Here is a 27,582-nt window from a genome sequence, read left to right on the forward strand (position 1 = left end):
AGTTTGTGCATAACTGGCCACAGGCAGGCCTTTCCCCCGCAGTTGACATCTGCATTTGTTCTGTGTTTTAACTCCTGACAAACTAAAAAGTATAACTTTTATGTATGTCTCTGAGACACAAAAGGACTTAGGCTATGAAAATCACTTACATGTATGCACAGTGTATATGTATTCACTCTACTTATTTTACTTCACCCGAGCTGCTGTTTTTTTTATGCTGCCCGTTAGGCTGAATTTAAAAAATATCGTTAAATTTCTTGCAGCTACGAGACCTGACGATGCACAAGAGGATCACTCCGGTCATGCCGACACGCTGTGTCTGCCGACTGCGGAGGAGTTTCCACCAGTTCTAGTACGTTGGCCAGTACGTTCCTGCGCCCTATATCTACTATTTCCTAATATTTGAGAGGAATCATAATTATTTCCCTTTATAATTATCGTAGTGTGTAAATTAGTAAGTAATTATATAGGAAAACCTAAACTCAGTGCAATCCCAAAGTTTTTTGAACTATTAATTACCTGTGGTCTATAACATACGTGACTATTACTCTTATGTATAGGCCTCTCAATAAGTTAAGCATCATCATATGGAATTGGTACAGAAGCAGATTTTTTTATTAACTTTACGTGTGTTAAACTGAGAACCTAATCGTCGAATAGCTTTCTGACGTCGGCCCTTGAACCTACCATCACTAAAGGATCGTTAAACGTGGAAAGCGATATCGTATGCTCTAGGCATACAATATTCTATATAACTATCTATCTATATATAGGATTGTTGATCCACAGGGTTATATTCCCCCATAAGCTAATCAACAAAAACATAAACTTTAGTTTTTTACTAGTAGAAATCGATCCGATTTATGTTTTCTTTAGAACAACAAGTAACTTATTTAACAGTCTTATTATTACTTATTTAACTAATTTGAACTTGTTTCGCAGTCTGTCAATCTAGAGTCTATAATAATCTGATCAGAAATAAGTCAAGGTGTTTTGCGAAGCCTATTTGGTACTGACTTAAATTTCGCGCTTTCGTCATCTGATGATGGTTTCGATATCCCAATAATATTGAGAATATATTGGTCAAAAAACGCTAGGTTAGTTTAAAACGCATCCTACGGCCTAATACGCAGAAATGCAACTAGTTCCCTAAAGTAATAAGTAAGCTTGTTCAGTAATAAATGGATCAGAGCAAACAAAGAAGGATTTTGCAGCTGAAGTAAATATTTATATAATATTGATATATTAACATTTTGATAATTTATAAAATATATATTAGTATTATATATGTATATACTGTATATTATAGTAACACATATAAGAATGAAACAAGAGAGAACGCTATAGTCGAGTTCCCCGACTATCTGATACCCGTTACTCAGATGGTGAAAGTGCGCAGGACACACAACACTCACAGTTTTTGCGGTTTGTGGGCGTTAAAGTGGGCGTGGCAAAAAGTTCTTTGGCAAATCGATAGAATTTAACAAGACTAATACAAAAATGAAAAAATATCAAAACATTTTTTAAAAGTGTGGGCGTGGCAGCTTTTGGCGGTTTGTAGGCGTTAGGGTGGGCGTGGCAAATATTTTTTTGGCAAACCGATAGAAATTAAGGAGACTAACACAAGAATGAGAAAATATCAAAACATTTTTCAAAAGTGTGGGCGTGGCAGTTTTAGGCGGTTTGTGGGCGTTAGAGTGGGCGTGGCAACATGAATCGACAAACTTGCGCTGCTTCTATGTCTCTGGAGTCTGCATGCTGAATCTCAACTTTGTAGCTTTTGTAGTTCCTGAGATCTCGACGTTCATACGGACGGACAGACGGACAGACGGACAAACGTCTGTTACATACTGTTACATACTTTTCAACGAATCTAGTATACCCTTTTACTCTACGAGTAACGGGTATGAAAAGTTGAGATGTGCGGACAAATTACAAATACATATAAAATAATGGCTTTCGACGAGTACATCAAAATAACTTTTCTGGTGAATAACCTTGGAAGTCTAAGTAGTGGTGTCGGATTCGTTAGAACATGGCTTGGAAGGTTTGGAGAGGATCACCAAAGTCCGGGTTGCTTTCCGAATCAGTAAGTTCCTCCCAGAAGCCCAGCTCGAAGAATTGAAACAAACGATGACCTCAACTTCCGAATCACAATATACCCATCCGATTTTCCATACCAACATTCTAGTATTAATTTATCTTAAGAGTCATTAAATACACTGGCCACAGCAATCTATATTAAAATACATTCATTTTGTACAAGTTACCAAATTTATTTGGGTTTTTAAAATATAGTATAAGATAGTAACCCCGCAACTACCCATAGCAGTATGGGTAAATATTCAGTAATCCTCACCCTCCGCTGCATTGGCAATTACTTACCTTTTATAACAATCCTATTGAAGTTACTGATTGATTTACTTAAACCTGTCCGAATAGCTTATTAGGAAAAAATGTAAAAAGAATTTAATTATTTTGTTGGTCAATTATTGAAATTTCATAAATAAATATGCAGTAGACGTGTTTACTGCTTGTACTGCCGTCCACAGTGATATGTCAAAATTTTGTACTAAATTGTAGGTCAAAAATTATATTTAAATAATATATATTTATTAGAAATAATAAACTAAATTTTGTTAAAATATTAGAAATAGCCATTGAATAATATCGTCTTTAAAAAATCGTTAATTGTTTATTTGGGTTTGTGTTACTAAGAACATGTTTTTTTTAGTGCAAAGTTTTGATAGTGCAAATTAAAAAATGTAGTTAACAGGAATAGTACTCTTTAAATATGATAGGCATTAGGTATCAAACAATAATTATGTTCTTGTCCGCAATGAAAGCTTAAAGCATTTTGTTGGCAAGGCCACGGTCGATCTTTCTAACTTAATTTTGGAAAAGTCTGCACTGTTAACGTTATAATTTTGTATGATGTTAGCAAGTAAAAGAAATCCGAATCCTCTAACTAGATTTTGTCCGATGCATGTACGTTTGCCAACACTGAAAGGTAAGAAATGGGGAATACTCTTTTTGAGCTGTCTATGTGGGGAATTTTTTTTTTTTAAGTCCATTTTCTTTTCCTTTTCTTTATTGAACTCTAACCTGAAGTCTGACCCGCCTAAGGTCGTTTTTTTGTAATCACATTTTTGACCATTTTCTTTGTTATTTGTATATTTGTTCTCCAAAAACCGCTCAGGATCAAATTGTTCAGGATGATTCCAATAGCTTTCGCTCATATTTAAAACATAATTATTTATAAAAACGATTGTACCCTTTGTAACCCCATATCCTTTTATTACTAGGTCTTCCATTGCTACATGAGGAACAATAGGAGACGAGGAGTATCGTAAAACCTCTAAAATTGATGCCATCGTGTATGGCATTACGTTCATATCATAAAGACTGATTCTCCTTGTACCCTTTGTGGAAACTGCGTCTACCTCATTCCTGATAAGTTCCCCAATCGTTGGATTTTTGGCTATATATGCCAGTGCCAACATTACCAAATTTCCAACCGCTGAGTGTCCTCCAATAAAATCTTCTAGCATAAAAATGATTGTATTACGAGAAACATTCTTGTCTTCCTTTAGACTTTTTAGCAATGCATCAGTAAAGTCTTGGTCAGGATGATTTAAATTAATGTTTGATTCCCGATGATTCACTATTCTCTCTAAAATAAATTTACGTATACTAGTTGACCAGTGCACAATTTGATTTATATGATTACAATAAAATGGTAACAGCCAAGGTATGTAATCAAAAGAATACCCTTGATTAATTTCCCAGAAGATTTTATCAAAGTATTCAACTACCTTTTGAAAACCCGTATCGGTGTAATTAAACCGAACTGAACACATATATTGACAAAACATATTGGCACTAGCTGCAAGTATTAAGGGTTTTATATCACTCGGATTTCCTGAAGAAATGTTAATAAACTGGTCCAATAATTGATTAACTTCAAGGTTTCCGATCTCGGACATCTTTGAAAAATAAGAGGATGATTCCCGAGGAGAGCAGTGTCGCCGAGCTAGATTTCGCCGCTTTTGTTGTAATTGAGACCAGTCGCAAAGAGCCAGTGCTATTAAAAAGGTATATAAAAATGTATTGTTAAATTTGTGTTAGTTAGAAAAGTTAATTTTCTATTCTCTAAATTTAATTGATTTGGAAATTTTTTTTAATTTAAATTTTTAGTTTAACATTTATCTGTGCATCTTAAGTTTTTGAGTCGTTTAGCGCTTGCCAAGAACAGTACACAAGATTACAGACCACTAAATAAGGATTGCAAGGAGATGGACCTAAGTATGTTATATTGACAAAATATGTTGGCCCTAGCTCAGTTCGAGTTTGACTTTCGCACTGACCAGAAGTGTGTCTGCAAGTGTTTAATCGCGCGTTATCTCTAACCACAGTTACAAACCAAAAGCACTGTTACGAACCAAGAATTAAAACAAAGAATAAAAAAAACAGTTCCCATACAGTTACGCTTCCAGATGATCCACCTGATAAACCCCCCAACCTTAACGAACCAAGGTTTCTAATTACAAAACGTAAAGACAATCAATCTATGGCAAATGTTTCACCGTTTTTGATAAAAAAACAAATTGACTTTACCTGTAATGGAGAAGTTATATTTGCTAAAAAGACACGTGACGGGAATCTTTTGGTAAAAACCAAAACTGGCCTCCAAGCATTTAAACTATTAAGACTTAAAGTCATGGGAGAGCTCGCAATTGACAACCCCCAATAGCCCGAATATCAATCACGAAGCAGCCATTATCAATAATATTATTTTAAAAAGTGCACACCAAAGCATACCCAAATTTTCTTCAAAAGCACAAAGGTCAGTACCTTGGTGGAACAATGAGCTCCAAACCCTACGCATTGCCAAAAATACTGCATGGCATGCTCTTAAAAGAAATATTACCACCATAAACATTATCAACTACAGGAAAAAATCAGCGATCTTCAGGGGCTCCCTTAGAATCTCAAAAAGAGACGCAATTAACAAGTTTACTGAGAAGATTAATCCTAAGTCGTCCATACAAAAGATTTGGAGTAATATCCGCAGATTTTGCGGGCTAAATGCTACCAAGGGAATTCACTGTCTAAATCACCCACACAATCCTAACCAATTCATCACCCATCAACAAAACATAGCTGACCTGTTCTGCGAAAATTTGTCATCTGAATCACGCGATCGCAATTTCTCCCAAACATTTAATGGTAACAAAATTCAAATAATTCAAGACAACACACGACACACACCCGACAAAAGAGCTCTCCCAATAGAGCTTGACATTAACTTTAATGAATTCTCCTCAGCTCTAAACACGCTGAAAGGTAAAACTCCAGGCTTTGACAGAATTAATTACGACATGATTAAAGCTCTATCTATGAATCTTTGGTTTACAAAATTGGTTTACACGCGATTATCAACCAGCTATTAAAGTGGAAACTAGGCCCCAAAATCATTAATTATGTTCGCAATTTTATGACCAACAGGAAGATAAAAGTTAGAGTTGGCAAACATTTCTCCAACACCCTGCCACTCGACAAGGTTCCCACAAGGATCGCCTTTATCTGTGGTACTATTTGACATAGCTTACCAAAATCTTGTCGAGTTGATAGTTGATAGCATTGCACAAAGAAATACAAATAAGCGCCTATGCTGACGATGTCAACTTGCTTATTAAAATGAATAAAACAAAAAATGGGATTTTAAATTTAGATGTGCTAAATAATGACATAGTTAACTGGTGTTCTTATTCTGGTGCTATCCTTTCACCCGAAATCACATGCATATATGCAACAAACACAATTGCAGATACGATGTATCCTTTGGCAGCTTTCAACTTCCCAATGTTACCTCACTCAAAATCGCAGGCCTGATATTCAACAATAAACACAAGTGGAACTCACACATAGACCATCTTGTCGTTGCTTAGCTGAAACGGCTTAACATTATTAAATGCCTATCTAATCCAAAATGCAATTGTAGCACATTAACACTAATTTCTGTAGTGAAAGCTTTAATAGAATCAAAAATTGATTTCGCTTTAGCACTCTACGGAACTGCCCCAAAAAGTGTCCTAAAAAAGTTAACTCAACTTTACATTCAGCTATTAGAATTGCTCTTGGTGCCGTTCGTTCAACACCAACACGAAATTTGCTGTTTGAGGCCAACATTGCGCCTTTCGCCATTAGACAAAAGCTCCTTACCACTAATCTATTTACATGCATCACCGATAGCGCAGATGCGCCCATTTGTAATATTAAAAAAAATATATAAAACCCCTAAGGAGGGTAAAAAATTGTCTGTTCTAGACAAAATTATAGAATCACACAAACACCTCGAAATACAATTAAATCGGCCAAAAAAACATATCCAAAAATCACCTTCCTGGGCACTTAACCAAAAAGCCATAAATACCTCCCTTAGCTACCTCAATAAAAACGTTACATCCCCCAAAACGTTCAGAAAAGAATTTGTCAGAATACAAACCGAACTCAATGGCAATAAAACATCCTTTATTTACACGGATGGGTCACAATCTCACTGGCTTTGCAGTGAGAACCAATTCTAGCATCTTAAAAATGGGAATTCTTCCAACCTATTCTACCGTCTACACAGCAGAAATAATAGCCATTTATGAATCCATTATGACACTCAAAACAAATCGGGGTAAATACATAATTTGTTTAGATTCATTATTATCCCTCAAAGCTATTAAAAACACTTCTAATCATTCGTATTATGCCACCGAAATTCGAAACTTACTTATTAGACACTTTCCATAATTCACTCTATTGTGGATTCCCAGCCATGTCAACATAACTGGCAATGAATTTGCTGCTCTAGCAGCCAAAAATGCTCTACGCCATCCAATTGTTTACACAATTAACTTCAATTGCGGAGACATACAAAAATATGTCTCTAAATATTTCAACTCCCTTCCCAATGACACATTTCTGCACTCCTCAAATTGGTACCAAAACATAAACAAAAATAAAAAAAAAATAAAAAAGATGAGCGACGGCTCTCTTTGCAAGCAACAACGCTTACTTTTCCGTCGTCTCTACGGAATCGAACCGCGAGCGGTCAATCACCCCCAACCCGACAGCTGATCCTTCTCTCTTAACACGCGACAGTGAACGATCTTGCTCCCCGTCGTCGTAAATAACTAAAACAACACCGATGCCGACTGCCCGCTCAACACATACAAACACAACGAAAGCTGCGTAGACAGCAAAACAAACTGCAACAAACGAAAAAGAAAACGCAAAACCGGCAATACAGACTGGAATGGATCGCTACATCCAAATAAAACGAAAGCTAAGCCCCCAAAAAAATGTAAACAAACCAAAAATCACACGCGCCAACGCCAACACAACTTTAGGCGAAGTACCGAACAATGCCAACAGGTTCGACATTTTGGCAGACACTATTGAAGACCTGCCCGTTGAAGCTGATGGAAGCGACAAAAATAAGCCAAAGCCACCACCAATATTTGTACGTGAGAAAAGCTCTAGTACATTTGTAAACAATGTAATAAACCTCATAGGTGACGCAAATTTCCACATAATTCCCTTAGTTAGGGGCAACATTCATGAAACTAAAGTTCAGACCAAGTCTGAACAGCACTTTAGAGCCTTAACAAAGTAACTGGACGACGGAGAAAAAAGCTATTACGCATACCAGCTAAAAAGCTGCAAGGGTCTGCCAGTCGTACTAAAGGGCATAGAGCCTGATGTAACACCAGACGAAATAAAGCTGGCGCTACAGGATAAAGGATTTACCGCAAAATCAGTTTTCAACATCCTAAACAAAAATAGACAGCCGCAACCACTCTTCAAGGTGGAACTTGCACCAGAAGCAAAGATGCCGAAAAGAAACGATGTGCATCCAATCTACAAACTCCAATTTTTACTACATCGTAGAATCACTGTAGAAGAACCTCACAAACTTAACAATCTGGTACAATGTATGAACTGCCAAGAATACGGCCATACAAAGTCTTACTGTAAGCTGCGCCCAGTAGTCTGTGGCGAGCTCCACGACAAAGCCAGCTGCAGTGCACCCAAAGAAGACTCAAGCAGTAAAAAGTGTGGCAACTGTAGAGGCAATCACACAGCCAACTACAGAGGCTGACCAGTATACAAAGATCTCAAAAGCCGCATTAACCAGCGCGTAGCCACTGTACGCTCACAAAACGCATCACAAAAAAACCCCCCAAAAACTACCCTGAAGTTTTCTTCTCTAACACAGCCAGATCCTCACTTGGTACAGGATTCGTTACCAAAAACGCGTCATATGCAAGCGCTCTAGGATCAGGGCTAGAGCCCCCAGCCTCCAATGCGCCATGTTCACAAGCCAAATATGTGGACTTCAATTCGGTACAAGACAAAAAGCCAATGGAACAACAACAACACAATTTCGAAGCAATGATACTTACCTTGCAGCAGAGCATGGCGGAGTTTATGGCGTTTATGCGGACAACCATGCAAGATCTAATACGCAATCAAAACATGTTGATACAATTGCTTGTATCACAACAATCTACGTGGAACGCCAATGGCGTTTCACAGCACAAACTTGAGCTAGCTCAATTTCTACTCGAAAAGCACATCGACGTAATGCTACTTTCGGAAATACACCTCACAAACAAATATAACTTCAACATAAAAGGATATATTTTCTACGGAACCAATCACCCTGAGGGTAAGGCCCACGGCGGGACCGGGATTTTGATAAGAAGCCGTCTCAAGCACCACTGTCATATTGAGACTGCCAAAAACTATCTACAAGCAACATCATTAAAAATTCATTTGGATAATGGTAACCAGCTTTCTTTAGCCGCTGTTTACTGCCCACCTCGTTCCACTTTATCTGAAGACCAATTTATGGAATTCTTCAACTCACTTGGAGAACATTTTATAGCAGCTGGGGACTATACTGCCAAGCACACACACTGGGGGTCTCGACTCGTGAATCCCAAAGGAAAACAGCTCTACAACGCCATTATAAAAGCAAACAACAAGCTCGATCAAGTTTCTCCTGGCACACCTACATACTGGCCTACAGACCCCAAAAAACTACCTGATCTAATTGATTTCGCAGTCACAAAAAACATTCCCCGTAATTTGATAAGCGCCGAGTGCCTCTCAGACCTATCATCTGACCTCCTAAAAAATCTGCTCCGACACCCAGAACCAGCAAACCTCTCTTATAAGTTGACTACAGAAAAAACCAACTGGCTCAAATACAAAAAATACATAAGCTCACACATTGAGCTTAACCCACCTCTTGAAGCTGAAGCTGACATTGATAGTTTTGTTTACTCTCTGGGGTCAATCATCGTTGCTGCAGCTCGCTGCTCAACGCTGCAAACAGTAAGCAAAATTACAAATCACAAAAAGACCAACCTGCAAATCGAAATACTTGTTCTCGAAAAACGACGCCTACGGCGAGAATGGCAGTCCTCCAGATCACCGTCGGCAAAACAAATGTTAGAAGACGCCAACCGCAAACTTACAAAAGCTTTAAAGCAAGAAGAAGAGCTTGCCCAACGTACTTATTTTGAAAAATTATCAACATCCAGTACAAAAAACTCACTGTGGAAAGCTCACCCAACTCTTGGCTCACCCACAGTACCAGTGGTCCCTATTAGAAACCACACAGGAGGTTGGGCCCGTAGCGACAAAAATAGAGCCAGCACATTTGCCACTAATCTACAAAAAGTCTTCCAACCGAATTCTGCAACAAACACGTTCGAAATTCCGCCCGCAACAGACGACTCCCAGCTTCATCATGCACCAGTTGTGTTTCGCTCAAACGAAATCTCAAAAATCATCAAAGAACATCTGAACCCAAAAAAATCTGCAGGGTGCGACCTAATTACCCCTAAGATGATTATTGAGCTGCCTTACTGTGCCGTATGCAGCATTACCCAGCTCTTCAACGCCATCACCAAACTTGGCTACTTTCCAGGAAGATGGAAAAAGTCAATAATAATAATGATACCAAAGCCGGGAAAAGATCATACTGTTCCATCGTCGTACAGACCCATAAGCCTTCTATCCTGCTTATCGAAACTTTTCGAAAAATGCCTACTGTCTCTGACTATTACTCCATTCCTGAACACGCACAACACAATACCAGCACACCAATTTGGCTTTCGCGAAAAACACGGAACTATTGAGCAAGTTAACCGCATAACATCCGAAATACGAAACGCATTTGAAAAACGGGAATACTGCTCTGCGATATTTCTAGATGTTTCGCAGGCATTCGACAGAATTTGGCTGGACGGTCTGATGTACAAAATCAAAACGTAGAATCGTACCTCTACAACAGTTTGTAGTGAGGTGCAACACTGCGATATCCGACGAACACAGTATTGAAGCCGGCGTCCCACAAGGCAGCGTACTAGGCCCAATACTATACGTCCTATACACAGCAGACATCCCTACAAGCAGCAACCTGACAGTCTCAACATTTGCGGATGACACAGCTATTCTCAGCCGCTCCAGATGCCCAACAAAGCATCATCTCAGCTAGCCATCTACCTGGTCGACGTGGAAAAGTGGTTATCCGACTGGCGTATAAAGGTAAACGAACAAAAATGCAAGCAAGTAACCTTCACCCTTAACAGGCAAGATTTTCCACCGCTCACGCTGAACAACGTCGCACTTCCAACAGCAAACGAAGTGACGTATCTGGGAGTACACCTCGATAGAAGACTAACTTGGCGCCGACACATCGAAGCCAAGAGAACTCACTTAAAACTGAAGGCCAACAGCCTTCATTGGCTTATCAACTCCCGCTCACCACTCAGTTTGGACTTCAAGGTGCTGCTCTACAACTCAGTGCTAAAACCAATCTGGTCTTACGGCTGCCATCTATGGGGAAATGCCAGCAACAGCAACATCGATATCGTTCAGAGAGCCCAGACGAAGATATTGAGAACTATCACCGGGGCACCGTGGTATGTTCGAAACGCCAACATTCACAAAGATCTAAACGTGCCACCTGTAAAAGACAAAATTGCGGAAAAAAAAGGAAAAGTACCTTAACAAGCTATCATCGCATCCTAACCAGCTCGCGAGGAGTCTAACAAGGCTAAGCAGCCGATCACGACTACTTCGAAACGACTTGCCAACCCAGCAGTGATTTTTTTAGGGCCGTTTTTATAATACAGTTCAAGAAATGTACTGGTAATTAGTATTTACAATTAAGATTTGTTAACTTGTTGTTAGTTTTCGGTACTGAAAAGATACAACAAATAAAAGCTTTAATTAAAAAAAAAAAAAATGTCCAACACAATGAATTATGTACATATGTATATTCACATCAAGACATTAAGTTATAATAAGATATATTGTAATTAGCATTATCTTGCACTTCTGCAGCTGAAGGCCTGAGTTGCCATGGCTCCTAAAACTCTGTGGCCCAGACTTTCCAAGTCTTGGTCCACCTTAATATAATAATATAAAAAATGTTGGCCCTAGCTGCAAGTGTTAAAGGTTTAAGGTCACATGGATTTTCTAAAGAATTTTTAATTACCTAGTCTATTATTTGATTATAAAAAAAAATTATTCAGAAGTGTAGCCGTGTCAGTTTTGGGCGGTTTGTTTTTGATAGAGTGGGCGTGGCAAAAGATTTTCTATATAAATTTAAAAGACAAAAAAACAAGAGCTAATGCTATTCTCGAGTTCCCCGACTATCTGATGGTGGAAAAGCAATGGAGAAATTTCAGCAATAACAATTTTTGGCTGTTTGTGGGCTGGGTGTGGCAAAGAAAGATGTTTGGCAAATCGAGAAAAATTTACAAATCTAACAAAAATTTGAAAAAAAAAAATGGCAAAATCTTTCCAGTTTTCATAGTTCCTTAGGTAAATGTGCTTGTACGGACCGACAGACATGGCCAGTTCGACTCGGCTATTAATCCTAATAAAGAATATATCTACTTTATATGGTACAACTCTACCAGTAACGGGTATAAAATCTCTTTCACGTAGTTTTTGTTCTTGTAATATATAGTTCTGAAAAGTTTTATAATTTTATATTTTTGTTGAATTTCTTGGACGTCTTAGAGACTCTGAATGAATCTTGCTTATACAAAATCTCAAAATCGATGTATTGGATTTGAGTATAAGATCACTGGTTGTAAGCTGAAGAAGGTAGCTCTTTATTTATCAGACAAGGATGACAAAGTTGTTGGGATTAGGTTGTAGGTAGAAAACCTATCAGTTAGGTAAAAAAGTAGAGGAAAATTTTCCATATACAAATTTGACCTTTCTAAATCCAACTTCATTCTTTAAAGAGTAAAACTATTGAACTAAGATGTATGCGAAACAAATTTAGGTCTTCTTGATGATTTTTTTTTACAATTTTTTAAATTTTTTTTTATGGTACTGATCAGCAATTAAGTCAAAGGCTAATATAAAACTGTTCATATCAAACATTTCTTTGGTAATTTGAAGACCACGATGTTTATCATGTTTTCTGATTTTGAACTGAATAGCATATTATAGCCTCTTCTGCTTCGAACGTAGAGTTAGAACAGAGTTAGAGTAGTCAAATTCCAGAGCTTGAACTCCATTTACCATTAGTAAATGTAGTTGTTGCTTCGTAGCTCTTGTTGTTTAATTAATTAGTCGATTGCGTTATAGGGTGGTTTCTATTAGATTGATTTTAAATAAACAGACGTTTGGTTAAAGCAGGATGGTTCTGCAGGATGTCACGCGGTTTGAATCCAAATAAAAGTTGCTTGGGGAACATCATGTAGTTTTGTTTTGCATTGTGTTGATGCTTCACTGGATAGAGTGCAGGCTTATCAACGGTTATCAACAGGCTTATCAACGGTTGTCGTTGTCAATAGTTGATAATATAAACCGTTTCGATCGCTCAACGTGTCCGTTCGCTCGCGGCGCTCTGACTGCTGTTAGAACGTGCTTCATATTATTATCTCGATAGAATTTTCTCGATCAGATACTATGCGACATGGCATACCTTCGAGTTGGTTACTTCAAGGACTGTGTCGATAAAGTGTCTTGTTATTGTTTAACTGCTCGCATCATTGTTAGTGTTCATTACGTTTGCTGCTGGACTCAAATGATCGACATGAATCGTTCCAAATGGTATCGGCCTAATCTCGCCGTAGTGATACTCTCCTTCACGTCTACCTCCAGGTGGTTTGTTAAATGCGCAGCCTACGCATGTTTTTATGTAGCCGTTTAGATATTTGCGCACGAGAGGAAACCAGAACAAATTAGTGATGCGTTCAATCGTTTTGTTCGTACCCATGTGCCCAGTTTTATCATGACATTCGTTAAGAATGTGAAATCTGAGTTGGCTCGGCACAACTCACTAAAAAGCTTATCGTTGTATAGGATATAAACTTTCCCCTTCGATTACATTGTCGTCGATTTCCATCTTGCTTTCAGATTGTAACTTTTCTACAATACTGCGTATTTCATCTTGAAGTTTATTATGGTCTTGGATATTTTTAAATCGGCGGTGTTCATATTGTGCGCTCGGCTAAACGCGTCCACATGTTCCATGCGAGGGCCTAGACGATGCATAATTTCGATATCAAAGTCCTGGATGCGTAGCCACTACTAGACTATTTTTGCAATGAGTTCGCGTTTTTCCATTGTTGTACGTAAATTGCTGCAAAATGTAATGTCTTTCATACTCTTGCCATATACATCATTTTTAAACTTTTCCAACGACTCACAGTGGCGCCTTAGATACTTTTGGGTTACAAAAATCGTAACTCTTGAACCAGTTGAGATATATTCACATTTTTTTTTTAAATGAAAGGTAATTTTAGTACCTTTCGATTAGGTCATACAATATGGTGTGATAAATAGTAGATTTTATACTCAAAAATTAATGTTTTTGGAGGCAGTTTTCTCAATTTTTATCCAATTTCGACAAATACTTTTCATTTGTTTTCTCTGAAAATACTAATATGGTACATATTTAATGTTTTAAAAACAGATACATTTAAAAAAAAAAACATTTTTTTGTCAATTTGTTATCTATTTTTACCTTTTGTATGCACTTTTTGTTCAAAATAATCATTCAATTTTACTTAATTTAATATTTTTGAAGAATAGTTAATCGTTATACATTCAATTAAAATCATTACAAAGTCAGGGATTGAAAAACAAGCCGCCAATACAACAAAAAATGTATGCCCGCCGTACAATTTCGTATTGCGCAGCAACTGCGCTTGTAGCAGAATTTGCATTAAGCCGCGCGTTTTTTACGCTGAGTTGAAAATATCTTTTGACTGGGAAATTTTAAATTGGACGTGGTTGGACCCGATCTCTTTCGAATATCATAAAGAACATATTCAAAAACAAAACACCTCAAACGCCAAACCCAGGGAATGGTAGGGAATCGCTGTATTTTCTCCTTTAAAGTGGGAAAATATGTGAAAATTAATACTTCGGTAAAACAGGTATGCCTGTCGGTTATATATTTTACCTAAAAATCGACCGCAAAGTCCAATTGTCTTCCATAAAATGCTTTTTTACAACCCAAAAAAGGTTCAACTTTGAACACGTGTAACCGATTTGAATCATTTTTTGGATTCAACCCTTTTGAACTATTACCTGTCGAATGCGATATCCCAATACAACGAATCGTTGATTTTTGTATAGCATCTGTATCGTTTGCGCCATTGTGCGACTATACAACAACTTGCTGACCGGCTTAAGTATGAAGTTCGTGCTCATCGTCTACACGATAACGATAAATAACGCGGATCGCCTTAAAGCTGAGTTTCTGTTTTCATTTATTGACTTCGCCTTCCTACTGCAGCTCCTATGCGAACATGAGGAGTAGTTTTTGTAGCGGTTCGGCGATGAGTGAATAGCTAGGGACGAATGTTCGAAAATAGCCGCTAAAGCCAAGGAATTGGCGGACTTCAGCGATGTTCTCTGGTTTCGGAAATTGTACTATGGTTTTTGTCTTTATTTCTCATGGTCTAAAATCACTGGCGTGTAACTGATGTCTTAGAAAATTGATGGTGTCACTAAAAATTATTTTTTCCACATTCGCTTAACACGCTTAACATATCTGACAACGTGGCAATCATTTCATGAAAAGGGTTGCTGCGAATGAGGATGTTGTCCATTCACTTGCACCTACTTTTGTATTTTAGCCATAAGTCTAGAGAATGCTGCTGGGGTATTTTTAAGTCCAAAGTGCATTCTCTTAAATTCAAAGAGACCGTCGTGATGAATGTGGTGAATTTTCTGCTTTCCGGAGCTACCGCAATTTGATGTCCGCTGTTTAGATCGAGCGAACTGAAATATCAAAATTTCATTGTCTCGATTGTCTTTACAGAGTCGATCGCTTCCGTTTTACTTTTTGATCAGTAGTAGAAAACTGGCCTACTCAGATGTCGACTTTTGAATAATATCATGACCATTTTAATTACCGTTTCAGGTTTTGGGTGGACTACGCGGTTTGGAGATTGAAAAAAACATTTATTACCTTCAATTTCGATGCTAGGTTCAAGGATGTCGGTTTTACCGATGCCACGGTATCGAAAACGAGTAAATACGAATTTATCAACTTCTGTATTACACTCTTGCACGCAATTAAAACAAGAGAGAACGCTATAGTCAAGTTCCCCGACTATCTGATACCCGTTACTCAGATATTCGAAGTGCGAAGGAAAGTCTTCAGCACATACAGTTTTTGGCGGTTTTGTGGGCGTTAGATTGGGCGTGGCAAAAAGTTTTTTGGCAAATCGTTAGAAATTTACAAGACTAATACAAAAATGAAAAAATATCGAAACATTTTTCAAAAGTGTGGACGTGGCCGTTTTGGGCGGTTTGTGGGCGTTAGAGTGGGCGTGGCAACATGAATCGACAAACTTGCGCTGCGTCTATGTCCCTGGAGTCTGTAAGAATATATATACTTTATATGGTCGGAAACGCTTCCTTCTGCCTGTTACATACTTTTCAACGAATCTAGTATACCCTTTTACTCTACGAGTAACAGGTATAATTATGCAAAGGCTTTAGTAATAGGTCGTCAGTAAGCCCCCGGCGTTGATTGGAGTGATTACTTTCGAATATGGTTTGTCCGTCCTTTAAGCAGGATGTAAAGCAGGTTGAAATATGAAATCTTATCACAATAAGAATTTTGTTGCATAAGCTCGTCGTCCGCTATATACATTTGCGCTGTAAAATATATTCCGTCGATCGGCAAATCAATTATAATAGCTTCGTATAGCTTACGTTTCCCTCTGAGACATTATTCCACGGTCATAATATGGTCGTTGGCAGCGATACGGCTTAGCATAAGTAATATTCATTCATATCATGTTACGCACACTCCCTTGACTTACCACTCATGGTTCAATAAAAATTTCATAACCGACATCCCATCTTCATCAAAATAAATCATCCCTAGACCACACCCAAACTAACACCTAAATTATGGTATTGGTTCAATTACCGCATTGTCTATTGTGTATGGCGTATTGTTTCCTAGGTAAATTGTAAGCGATTTTACATCTACTTCTCTGAATATGTGATGTAGCATTTCTGGTTTGTAAAACATGATGATGGTGGGGTTTATAATTATGGTTCATGGTTCAATAAAAATTCTATAACCGACATCCCATCTTCATCAAAATAAATCATCCCTAGACCACACCCAAACTAACAACTAAATTATGGTATTGGTTCAATTACCGCATTGTCTATTGTGTATTGCGTATTGTTTCCTAGGTAAATTGTGAGCGATTTTTCATCAACTTCTCTGAATATGTAATGTAGCATTTTTGGTTTGTAAAACATGATGACGGTGGGGTTTATAGTTACGTGATTCATAAAAGTTGTGCTTCTCTTATCTTTAAATTTTATTTTAGAATTAATCTTAATCTTAAGTCAACATTATTGACAAGCGATTTCACCATGAATTTTTCCAAATAGTTCTACCCTATTACTATTTTGGAATATATTTTTTGTTTATATTATACGTTTATTAGAGCTCGGATAAACTTATTTTCCTGATATTAGTCCTCCAAAATTTGGAAAATTACCTAGCGACCAATACTTTAAAACTGCTATAATATTTAAATATACTGGTGAGCTTCTAAATATGTAAGATATGGTTTGCTACACCGACAGCATGTCCTTATATATATAGATAGATCTCGATTAGTTTTATGATTTCCCAAACAAACAAATTCGATTGAGAAGACACCGTCCAAGGATGCAATTGGATTATAAGAAAAGTCTTTCGATCAGTGCAAACAAATCTATTCGGCTTTTTATAAATTCGATATAGTTACTTATTTTGAGTTATTAAAAAATGTCTTTTTTTTATAGATTTTGTAAAGCAATTGTAATCTGCTCTTGAATAATATTTCTTAAAGGCTATCTACAAAATTCATAAATAACAACCTTTCCATTCTCTGAAGCTTGATATTTTATTGCAGTTAAAAAGTTGTTTTAGGTAATTAAAAAGACCACTAAAATGTTTCCGATTCCTCAACCTGGTTGAACAATTCGTTGGGTTTCATATAGGGTTCCTTAAATGAAAAATCCAGGTCCACACTGATTTACATATTAATCCTAATTATATTTCATTATGTTGACTATTCGTCTTCATTATTAGTCAACATTTTATGGGCATATCACACCTTATCTTTAAGGAAATGCTATACGGCCGCTTGCATCTTTATTTAAAAGATAAACCCACTTGGAGTTCGTGATATCTTCCCAGATATCTATATCTAACCTTTAAGCGTTGATTATTATACCCGTTACTCGTAGAGTAAAAGGGTATACTAGATTCGTTGAAAAGTATGTAACAGGCAGAAGGAATCGTTTCCGACCATATAAAGTATATATATTCTTGATCAGGATCAATAGCCGAGTCAATCTGGCCATGTCCGTCTGCCCGCCCGCCTGTCCGTCCGCCTGTCCGTCCGCCTGTCCGTCCGTATGAACGTCGACATCTCAGGAACTATAAAAACTAGAAAGTTGACAGCATGCAGACTCCAGAGACATAGAAGCCACGCAAGTTTGTCGATTCATGTTGCCACGCGCACCCTAACGCCCACAAACCGTCTAAAACTGCCACGCCCACACTTTTGAAAAATGTTTGGATATTTTTTCATTTTTGTGTTATTTTCGTAATTTTCTATCGATTTGCAAGAAAACTTTTTGCCACGCCCACTCTAACGCTCACAAACCGCCCAAAGCTGCCACGCCCACACTTTAAAAAAAAATGTTTTGATATTTTTTCATTTTTGTTTTAGTCTTGTAAAGTTCTATCGATTTGCCATAAAACTTTTTGCCACGCCCACTTTAACTCCCACAAACCGCCAAAAACTGTTAGTGTTGAAGACTTCCACTAGCTGAGTAACGGGTATCAGATAGTCGGGGAACTCGACTATAGCGTTCTTTCTTGTTTTTAGATATTGTAACGAACTGATTTTTGTGGTCTGTTCGCTACGAGATACGTGCAGCTAGCTCAGAAGATTTTGTGTGTTCGTACACCAAATTTATATTAAACGTGATCACCCGGTTACCAGTAACAACACTTAGCAGTTCTTGCTTCCTTGTTTATTTTTTTTTTCCTGACTAGATTTTACACTGCCGTGCTATCCCGTCGTGGACGTAGTCGCTAGCCTGGTGCTGCCAGTTCCACGCCTGATTGGTGGAGAGGACTGTGGGCTTGGGGACGCGTCACCGTTCCCAGACTAAGGTGAAGAAGTGCTGGGCTCTCAAGGCGACCGTCTTGCTAGCCGCAACCTCCTATCCCGGCCAGTCCCGCCAGACGCCTGTTTAGTTCCTACCGACGCTCCGCGCAATCGCCCGGTTTACGCCGCAGCCCCTGTAGCAAGACGCCCAGCGAAAGACAACCGTTTCACCCTAACCCTTTCTTCTAGCAGGTGCGGACGAACCTTGATGGTCTGCACGGCTTCGTTCTGCTGTCTCGCCGCTTTCGTCGTCCTAGGTGGTGCGGAGCGTGTCGCTGGGTGTCCATCACTTGGGCTGAGGATTGCCGTCGTATGCGGACTCTCGGTAGCTTACGGCTGCGATCCCCAAAGCAAACGCCTGGTGAAACAGCAACACGCCAATCCCACGTCTGTTCAGACTGGTGGCGCCGGTACCACGCCTGCTCGGATTGCAGGGATACACCAGGCTATCGCGGTCTCCTACACAGTCCACCGGGTCTACACCACAATTCCTGCCTCCTTTCCGGTGCCTTCATTGGTTTGGCTTCGCCTGTTGAATGCCTCCGGGATACCCGTGCTTCGTCGTATTGGACCTAAGCTACCTGCGTGTCTATTCGGAGACTTTCCTTGTCCCGAACATCTTGACGAGCGATCTTGCTCCTTATTGACTACAACGGCTGTAGCTCCTCTGCTGACTTTGTTCTTCACGTTGTTTACTGGTATACTTGTTCTCCTTGACTGTCCCGCTTCCAGCATTCGGCCTGCTAATATAGGCCTCCATTAACGGTTTATCTTTCTAGTCTCCGGATCCAAAGTCCACGGTTTTACCGTTGGCCCGGTCCAAAGTCCAGCTTGTACCGTTTTTCTCCATCAAACCTTCTGACATCAGGCTCAGAGTCTCCAACCTCTCTTTCTCCAGGTTCAGAGTCTCCGAACTCTCTTTCTCCTCGGTTTCGCACTGCCGTTACTACGCGTTAACTTGTTGCGTAACTGGCAACGGCAGGCCCTCCTCATGCGATCACCATCTGCATTTTTGCGGAGTTTTAACTCCTCACATCTCCCCCTTTCTTCGGGAAAATTTAAATCCGGCCTTGCAGTTACTGCGGAACATTCCTGAGATCCCGTCGACGCAAACAGTTCCGTCTCGAGTTCTACAGCGCCGATGTCCTTTCAGTATATTCCTCGTTCCCCCTTTTCAAATTTTGCCGCTCATTCCTATTTCTGTGACGCTACTTCTTTCTTCACTCTTCTTCCCGCATTCTCGTCCTCTGGTCACACTACTTCCCGTCGATCGATTGTTGTCGATAACTCACGTTGGTGCGGCGTTGCTACTCGATGACCATAGTGTTTCCTTAGTGTGACCCGTCATGTGAAACATGATGAAACAGGTGTCGTGTTGCGTCCGTTCTCGGGTCCTGCCATTTCTCCAAACCGACCATGGAAGAATTCTAGATTTTGTATTATAAGTTCATAAAATTCTTCTACAGAGGATAAAAGAAATGCATCTGTATCCATGCATAGAATTTTCATAGAACGACTTTTAAAAATACAAAATTAGAATATAATTCGTAAATAAACCACTTTGATAACTCTAAGACCGCTACTGTAGTGGCCATTGTACCAGAAATCCAACAAAAATTATTATCATGTGTAAAGACTCAGCCAAGACCACATTTCGGTACACGTAGGTAAAAAATCTGTGAGACAGAAGCCATAAGAACTAGTTGTCCCTTTTGCACTTTAGTCGTCGCTCTCATAGCCTGAAAAGGTCCCGTTAAAGCTCGCTTGGCTCGTCGCCTTTGCAAAGAGTACAGCGAACACGCGATCATTCTAATTGTTCTACTCTTTGACGGCAAACGCTCTTAAAAGAACAGGCCACTAAAGTGAAGAAAAAACACGTGCGGTTTTTAAATAAAACAGAAAGTGTAGTAAGGGAAGTGCGTAAAAAGCACGGAATTCGCCGCTCTTCGATTCCTAAAATTGGTAAGAAGTGTATAGTGCATTTGCACAGGCAGGTAAATAAGAACACGAAACACCGTTATTTTGTGCAGAAACTGACCACGATTTCATTACAGAATTAAGATACTGTTGGCCGGTATTATTCCACGCCTATGTGCCAAGCCACGCGGTGTACATATGCACATATTGGCGCGGGTGCGCTGGTATTAGTGCATTCGCTACACACATATGCATACACATATTTATGCATAGACGCTGCCGAAAGAGACCGCAAGCTGCCAAGATTTATTTTCTATGCGATCATAAATGGCGCGAAGGTCTTTTCTGCGAATTAGAGACGAAAGAAAGAAGGAAAAGGAAGCCAGAACACGTGGAGGAATCAGATAAAGTACAGTATAAGACAGAGAAGTAGAGAAAAATCACCGTGAGTACGAATATGTCGCTGAACTAATAGGGTGCCTATGCACTCCGACCAAAAGAAGAAAGAAAGAAAGAGAAAATATTAAAACGAACGAACCAGGGATGTTGCTGTTGCCTACGGCCGTATAAGAAAACAATAAACCCTAATTCAGTATATATTTGCTAAATATTAGTTTTAACTTAATTCTACCCATGCCTTAGAAAAGTAAAGTAAAATATATATATGTACATATTGAAATTAGTTTAAGCGGACAAGAATATTTGGAGTACGAATTAAAAAGAAACTGAACTTGAAGCAAAATAATGAATAAAGGAAATTGAAAGAACTAATTGATAATGAAAGTAATTGAAGAAGAATCATTGAATAAGAATTTAAGAAAAATAGTCGAACAATAATGGAAGAGAAATATAGAAAGTGAAGATTAGCTTATAAATTATGATTGATTACAATTAAATATATAAATATTATTCTAACTCTACTCTAGCAATGGTGACAAATACCCTTACTTAATTAATACTACTTAAATAATATCTTATAATTTTCTACATACATACATACATACACCTAGACACATACACACATATCCATACTTTATCAACCCTTAATTTACAGTCATGTAGAAGTTCATTGAGCCCAACGAGCTTCTCGTCGACAACCATGAGGTAATAATAATAAATAATCAAATTTAGGTTAGTTTACGTGAATTGATTGAATAGTTCTCTCGTAATCGTGACGCCCGTATTGTAAAACATAGTTTTAAGAAAACGAGCTCTAAAGCCGATAAGCCGCCGCGGGGGCGGAACCGGACTTTACTTCTCTCAGGTCGATTATCTCGAAAAATATTTATCGCAGCTTAACGAAATTTTGGGAAAATATTTTTAAACATTTTATCTTTCGATTAAATGAAAAAAAAAAAAAAATTTTTTTAAAGTTCTGTAGGTATCTCCCCTCTGATCCGATTGACTTTGCAATTATCAAAAACATTCCTCGCTGCCTGGTGAGAGCTGAATGCTTGCCAGGGCTATAATCAGATCACTCCCCAGTTCTCATCCATGTTTTGCGACTCGCCAAAACAGCCGAAAAAACTGTTAGATTGACGTCACACAAAACAGACTGGCTCAAGTATAGAAAATATATTAGTTCACACATTGATCTAAGCTCACAACTCAATAGTGAATCCGACATTGACAAGTCAACCACAACACTGGAATCCATTCTTCAGACAGGGCTGAATCACTGCGAGCCCTGCCGCCTCAAGAATTTCTTATATGACGGTGACGGTGTATCACGGACTAATTGCTCGATTTGTTTATTTGTCTTTTTTGAATAGGGATCTTTGATGTAAGCTTGAGGAGTATAAGATTGGGCTGCAGCAACAAGAATGGATTCCAGTGTTGTGGTTGACTTGTCAATGTCGGATTCAGACAGGGCTGAATCACTGCGAGCCCCGCCGCCTCAAGTACAACCAGGCAACTATCGCATTTACATCACCAACATCAACAAATGACTCCAATTCCTAGCATAAGCCAAATGTGTTTCACCCAAGAGAAATTTTAAAACTCTTAAATGAGCACATTAATCCAAAGAAATTTGCCGTCTGTTTAACCCAACTATTCAACGCCATAACTAGAGTTGGTTACTTCCCAGACAGATGGAAAAAGTCAATCATTATAATGATTCTGAAGCCCGGAAAGGATCCGACATCTTCTTCATCGTACACACCCATAAGCTTACTCTCATGTCTCTCTGAGCTTTTCGAAAAATGTCTGTTGACCCGACTCAACCCGTACCTTAGAGCTCACAACCCAAGGCCGGTTCTTGAGCCAACACGACAACATTTAAAAAGACTTGAACATCCCTCCAAAAATGCAATAGAAGAAATCAAGACGAAATACTAACGCCAAGCTTACATCGCACCCCAACTACCTAGCGAGAAGTCTGACGAATGGCAGAAGTCAAAGCCCAGCGGGCAAACAAACTTTTTATGGACTTCTCATTGAAGAACAGTTTAAAACAAACTGTTGACCAAATAACCTAGTATAAAGGTTTTAAAACTTATAAATCTTAATTATAATATATATAAATCTTGTGTCACAATGTTTGTCCTCAATGGACTCCTAAACCACTCAACCGATTACAATAAAATTCCCACACCATGTGCAGTTCGATCCAACTTGAGAGATAGGATAGTTTAATTCTGGAAAAAGTCAAATGAAAAGCGGGAAAACCGTTATTTACATGCAGCGCCATTTTTAAAACATAGGATGTCATTCTTCTATGCTCATTTCGTTTTATTTAATTTATGAGACAAACTTTATTTGGTTCATAAATAAATTGTAACAGCAGGCATTTGTTTTTGAGGTGGTAAGTAGAACTGTGTTAATTATGTGTACCGTGCATTTGAGGTTAAACTCACCACTTCCACCTTCTTCGACTTCCTCATCCTCCTTTTTCTTCATCAATTAGAAGATACACTAGCCGAACGCAATAAAGCAAGAAGACTAAAGCATCAACAATCACGCAGGTTTTCAGAAGAAGGAGGAGGAAGACGAAGAAGGAAGAAGAAAAAGGTAGAGGAAGGAGGAGGATTAAGAAGATGGAGGAGGAAGGAGGAGAAGGATTAAGAAGATGGAGGGGGAAGAAGGAGGATGAAGAAGAAGAAGGAATAAGGAGCATGAAGAAGTCAGAAGAAGAAGGAGGAAGAAGAAGAAGAATGACCCATAAAAAATCTCTGGAAGCATTAAACAGAACAATGCAATCTCTACGTCGCAATCAACAAATTTTTGGTGGTGCAATCATATTTTTGTCAGGAGATTTCCGACAAACATTGCCCGTCATTCCACGTGCAACGTTAGCGGATCAGGTCAATGCTTGCTTGAAGTATTATTTCCTGTGGCGATATGTCCAAAAATTGACATTGAAAATAAACATGCGTGTTCAATAGCACTATGATCAATCTGCAGAACGGTTTTCGAAGCAATTATTAGAAATCGGAAGTGGCAACGTTCCAAATACAAATGGCTTGATCACTTTGCCAAACAATTTTTGTACAATTCTACAATCTAAAGGGGAATTAATAGAAAGCGTTTTTCCAAATATAATTCAAAATCACAGAAATCACGATTGGTTGACAGAACGAGCAATATTGTCACCAAAAAATGTACATGTCAATGAAATCAATTTTCACATTCAAGAAAAATTGCCAGGCGCACTGATATCATATAAATCTTTTGATAGCGCAATGAATGAAGATGATGCAGTGAATTATCCAGTTGAATTTTTAAATTCCCTAGAACCGCCTGGTATGCCAACGCATTTTTTGAACTTAAAAATCGGCTCATCAATTATTTTACTACGGAATTTAAATGCACCAAAATACCGCGTATTCCGTTGATACCAACAGACATGCCGTTTGAATTTAAGCGACTGCAATTCCCAGTGCGTCTATCATTTGTCATGTCCATCAATAAGGCACAAGGACAAACGCTTCAAGTATGCGGGTTGAATTTGGAGGAGCCGTGTTTTTCTCATGGGCAGCTATACGTAGCCTGTTCAAGAGTTGGCATTCCAAACTCTTTATTTGTATTCGCTCCAAATGGACAAACGAAAAATATAGTTTATTCAAATGTTTTGGATTGAAAATAACAATTTTCAAATAAAATAAATGACTTTCATATAACAAATTCTAGGAATTTTTCACTGAAATTTAAGACTGCATGCGGCGAAGCGCACAGGGCCAACTAGTAGTTCTCATATAATACGAGAATTTAAAACAAATACGCGCACAGTAAATAAAAACAAATTCGGCTAACATTCTCTAATTAGTAGTTTAAGTAATATATGGCTTTAAGCAGCATGATTGGGTAAAAAATTAAGCCCTTTGTACTTTTTTAACCAACCATAACGCGCCATGAACATTTTTTTTCTTAATTTTCGTTCGATTTTCTAAAAACACGGTCGATTTTTCTTGTTGGCACCTACCGTAAAATCGAGGGCGAATCGCCATGTATTTAATCCCAATACTTTTCTAAATCGACGGATAATTTGCTTTAAAATTAAGGATATTCAGCCATAAATAAAAGGAAAGAAAAAATAAAAGTGAGAAAAGTCTCTCTTGTTCTTTTTTTTCGCTTCACTTTATTCTCACAGAGAGCAATAGATATGTTCTTTCCCTTTTTCTCGTTTCTTTCAGTCGAAATGCGTAATTCATTGAAGTGGGACCAGCTACGATGAGAAAATCTGAAGAAACGGCAAACAAATTTAAGTAATATCATTCTGTAGGTTTTCTTTCGTATTCGCACAATTTCCTCCAACAATAACACAAATATAAAATAATAAAAAATTTACGAAGCGTAAGTTTTACTTTTAAATAAACCCTATGATTGAATATTTTTATATAATATATATTTATTTATAAAATTATTATTATAAAATTTAAGAAAAACAAATACATCTAATAAAAATATAATAACGAAGAACCACGTTTTTTTTTGGGAACAGTTAGGATTTTAGAAAAGTGCACCTTAACTTTAGTGGAAATCACCCCTAATTACAAAAAATAGCCATTCATTTCAGAAAATTATGTCCTACTTTAAAGTCCACCTACCCTAAAAAAAAGGGAAAAAGGACCCTTGAATAAATAAAGACTCGCTCTATATTTAGGATAAATCAACATAGCATTAAGAACTTTTTTTAATTTAAGAAAATTCCCCCAATAGTTAGCAAAATTATGCTCAATATTTAGGGTTAATTTTTCTGAAATGGGGGCGTTTTTCTAAATAGAAGCTAACAACTAAAAAGAGCACTCAATATATTTGATTCAGCAACTAAGTAGTTTTACATAAACAAAACCCTAGCAACTAAGTAGATTCACACGAACAATGCTGATCCAAAGAATATAGAGCACACGCTCTGATCCAATACAACTCGGGCTATAGCCGTTATCATTTATTATCATTCACAACTTGACTGAGTCTCTAGGTCAGCAAGTTATGAAGGGCAGTCACCCTTCCAACGTAGTCTTCCTAAATTCACCAACAGAAGTTAATAACCAGGTGGCCGTAATACCCCAACGAAGATCACCTACGCCCACAACCGGACGACAGTAGTGAACTAGTGCGGCGCGTCAACTCATCAAAAAAACAAAAATATTAACCTTACAAAGCTAGTTAAGTTACAGAACATGTGATTTTGATAAGTAATTTTGAAAGCTTGTGCGTGGAAGCACCACAAGTGGACGCATTTGAAATTTTCATACGTAAAAAACGGTTAACTATAGGCCAAGGATGGCCAGGGAAAAACCCTCATTTCTATAAAAAACAAAATAAGCCCCAACAGAATAATTCTGCCCATAACACAAATAACTACCGTAATCAGTCACCTGAGCCTATGGAGGTAGGGTCCCCTATGACACAGCATAGACAACCGTCCTCCTTCGGAAGCGGTAAACCTACAAATACCAAGGCCGAGAGTATTCGGGGCCACACGCATGACAGGTCAAAGGCTTCAGAGATTGGAAAATACCATGCAACAGGCTGACGATAAAAATGACAGCGAATTTGACCGGATGCTCGTGCATAGCCGGCAAACATAGTATTTTTGAGTGGCCGATATAAGCTCCCAACTTATGTAAGCTTTAAGCAGAAATATTATGTTCAGTTCGCTTTGTAGATCCAAAAAATAAAGAGCACAAGTTCTGTTCAAACACAACTCCGGCTATTGCCGTTAGTACTTATAATAAAACTGTAACTTGACTGAGTCTCTAGGTCAGCAACTTACGAAGGGCAGTCACCGTTTCAACGTAATCTTCGTAAAGTCACCGACAGGATGTATTACGCCGCTTCATGACAATTTTTTTTTGTAATTTCGTCGCGGAACTGCGCTTTTTTTTTTTGAAGGATTTTTAAGAAGGTTTAAACGGCTTATTCTTGCGGAATTTTGAATTTTATTGACAATATACACTCTGTAATTTCGGTATATCGTCTGATTTCGCTGATTTCACATATTTCACAAACGAAGTGAAGAAAAAACTCACACTTCTCACTAATAAAGTTAACATGACACACGGGGCACCTATGGCAAAAGTACCATTCGTCGGCGAGACCATGCTCGGATAAGTTTGCGCTTCATATGCCAGCACAAAATGCCAAAGGTGAGCAGTCCCAATCGCTACAAGATCTATAGCTGCTGGAACGCCACTTATCCGAATGAGCAAACCAACGAGGTGGTCTGCAGATCCTTGAACCGCGTGAGAACGATCGCAGGTAAATAAAAACTATGGGGTGGCGTCTCCAGGCAACAACTGGTTTTCTGGCGAGTTGAGGTCCTCCTCCTTCTTTTCCTTTGAAACCTTTTTATCGGTTTCTTCTTCTTAGGGTATTTATATCAGGCCTGAAGCATAACCTCACGGAGATCCTGTTTGCGGCACACCCGAAAGACATGCCGTCCGCCCTAGCCTTGGCACAAGAAGTGGAATCG

The 27,582-nt window shown here is 38.4% G+C and overlaps 1 protein-coding gene across 1 annotated transcript in view; it reads right to left on the reverse strand.

Moving 5' to 3' along the window:
- Positions 1-2,822: 2,822 nt before the first annotated feature.
- Positions 2,823-27,582, reverse strand: part of LOC122625490 (cytochrome P450 307a1) — a 47,653-nt gene continuing 22,893 nt past the window's right edge. The window contains exon 2 of the mRNA XM_043805585.1: positions 2,823-4,084. Within this exon, the coding sequence (XP_043661520.1) occupies positions 2,823-4,084 (1,262 nt within the window). The remainder of the gene's footprint in view (positions 4,085-27,582) is intronic.

The sequence above is a fragment of the Drosophila teissieri genome, unplaced genomic scaffold (genome assembly GCF_016746235.2).
Source record: "Drosophila teissieri strain GT53w unplaced genomic scaffold, Prin_Dtei_1.1 Segkk118_quiver_pilon_scaf, whole genome shotgun sequence".
NCBI classification, from domain to species: Eukaryota; Metazoa; Arthropoda; class Insecta; order Diptera; family Drosophilidae; genus Drosophila; species Drosophila teissieri.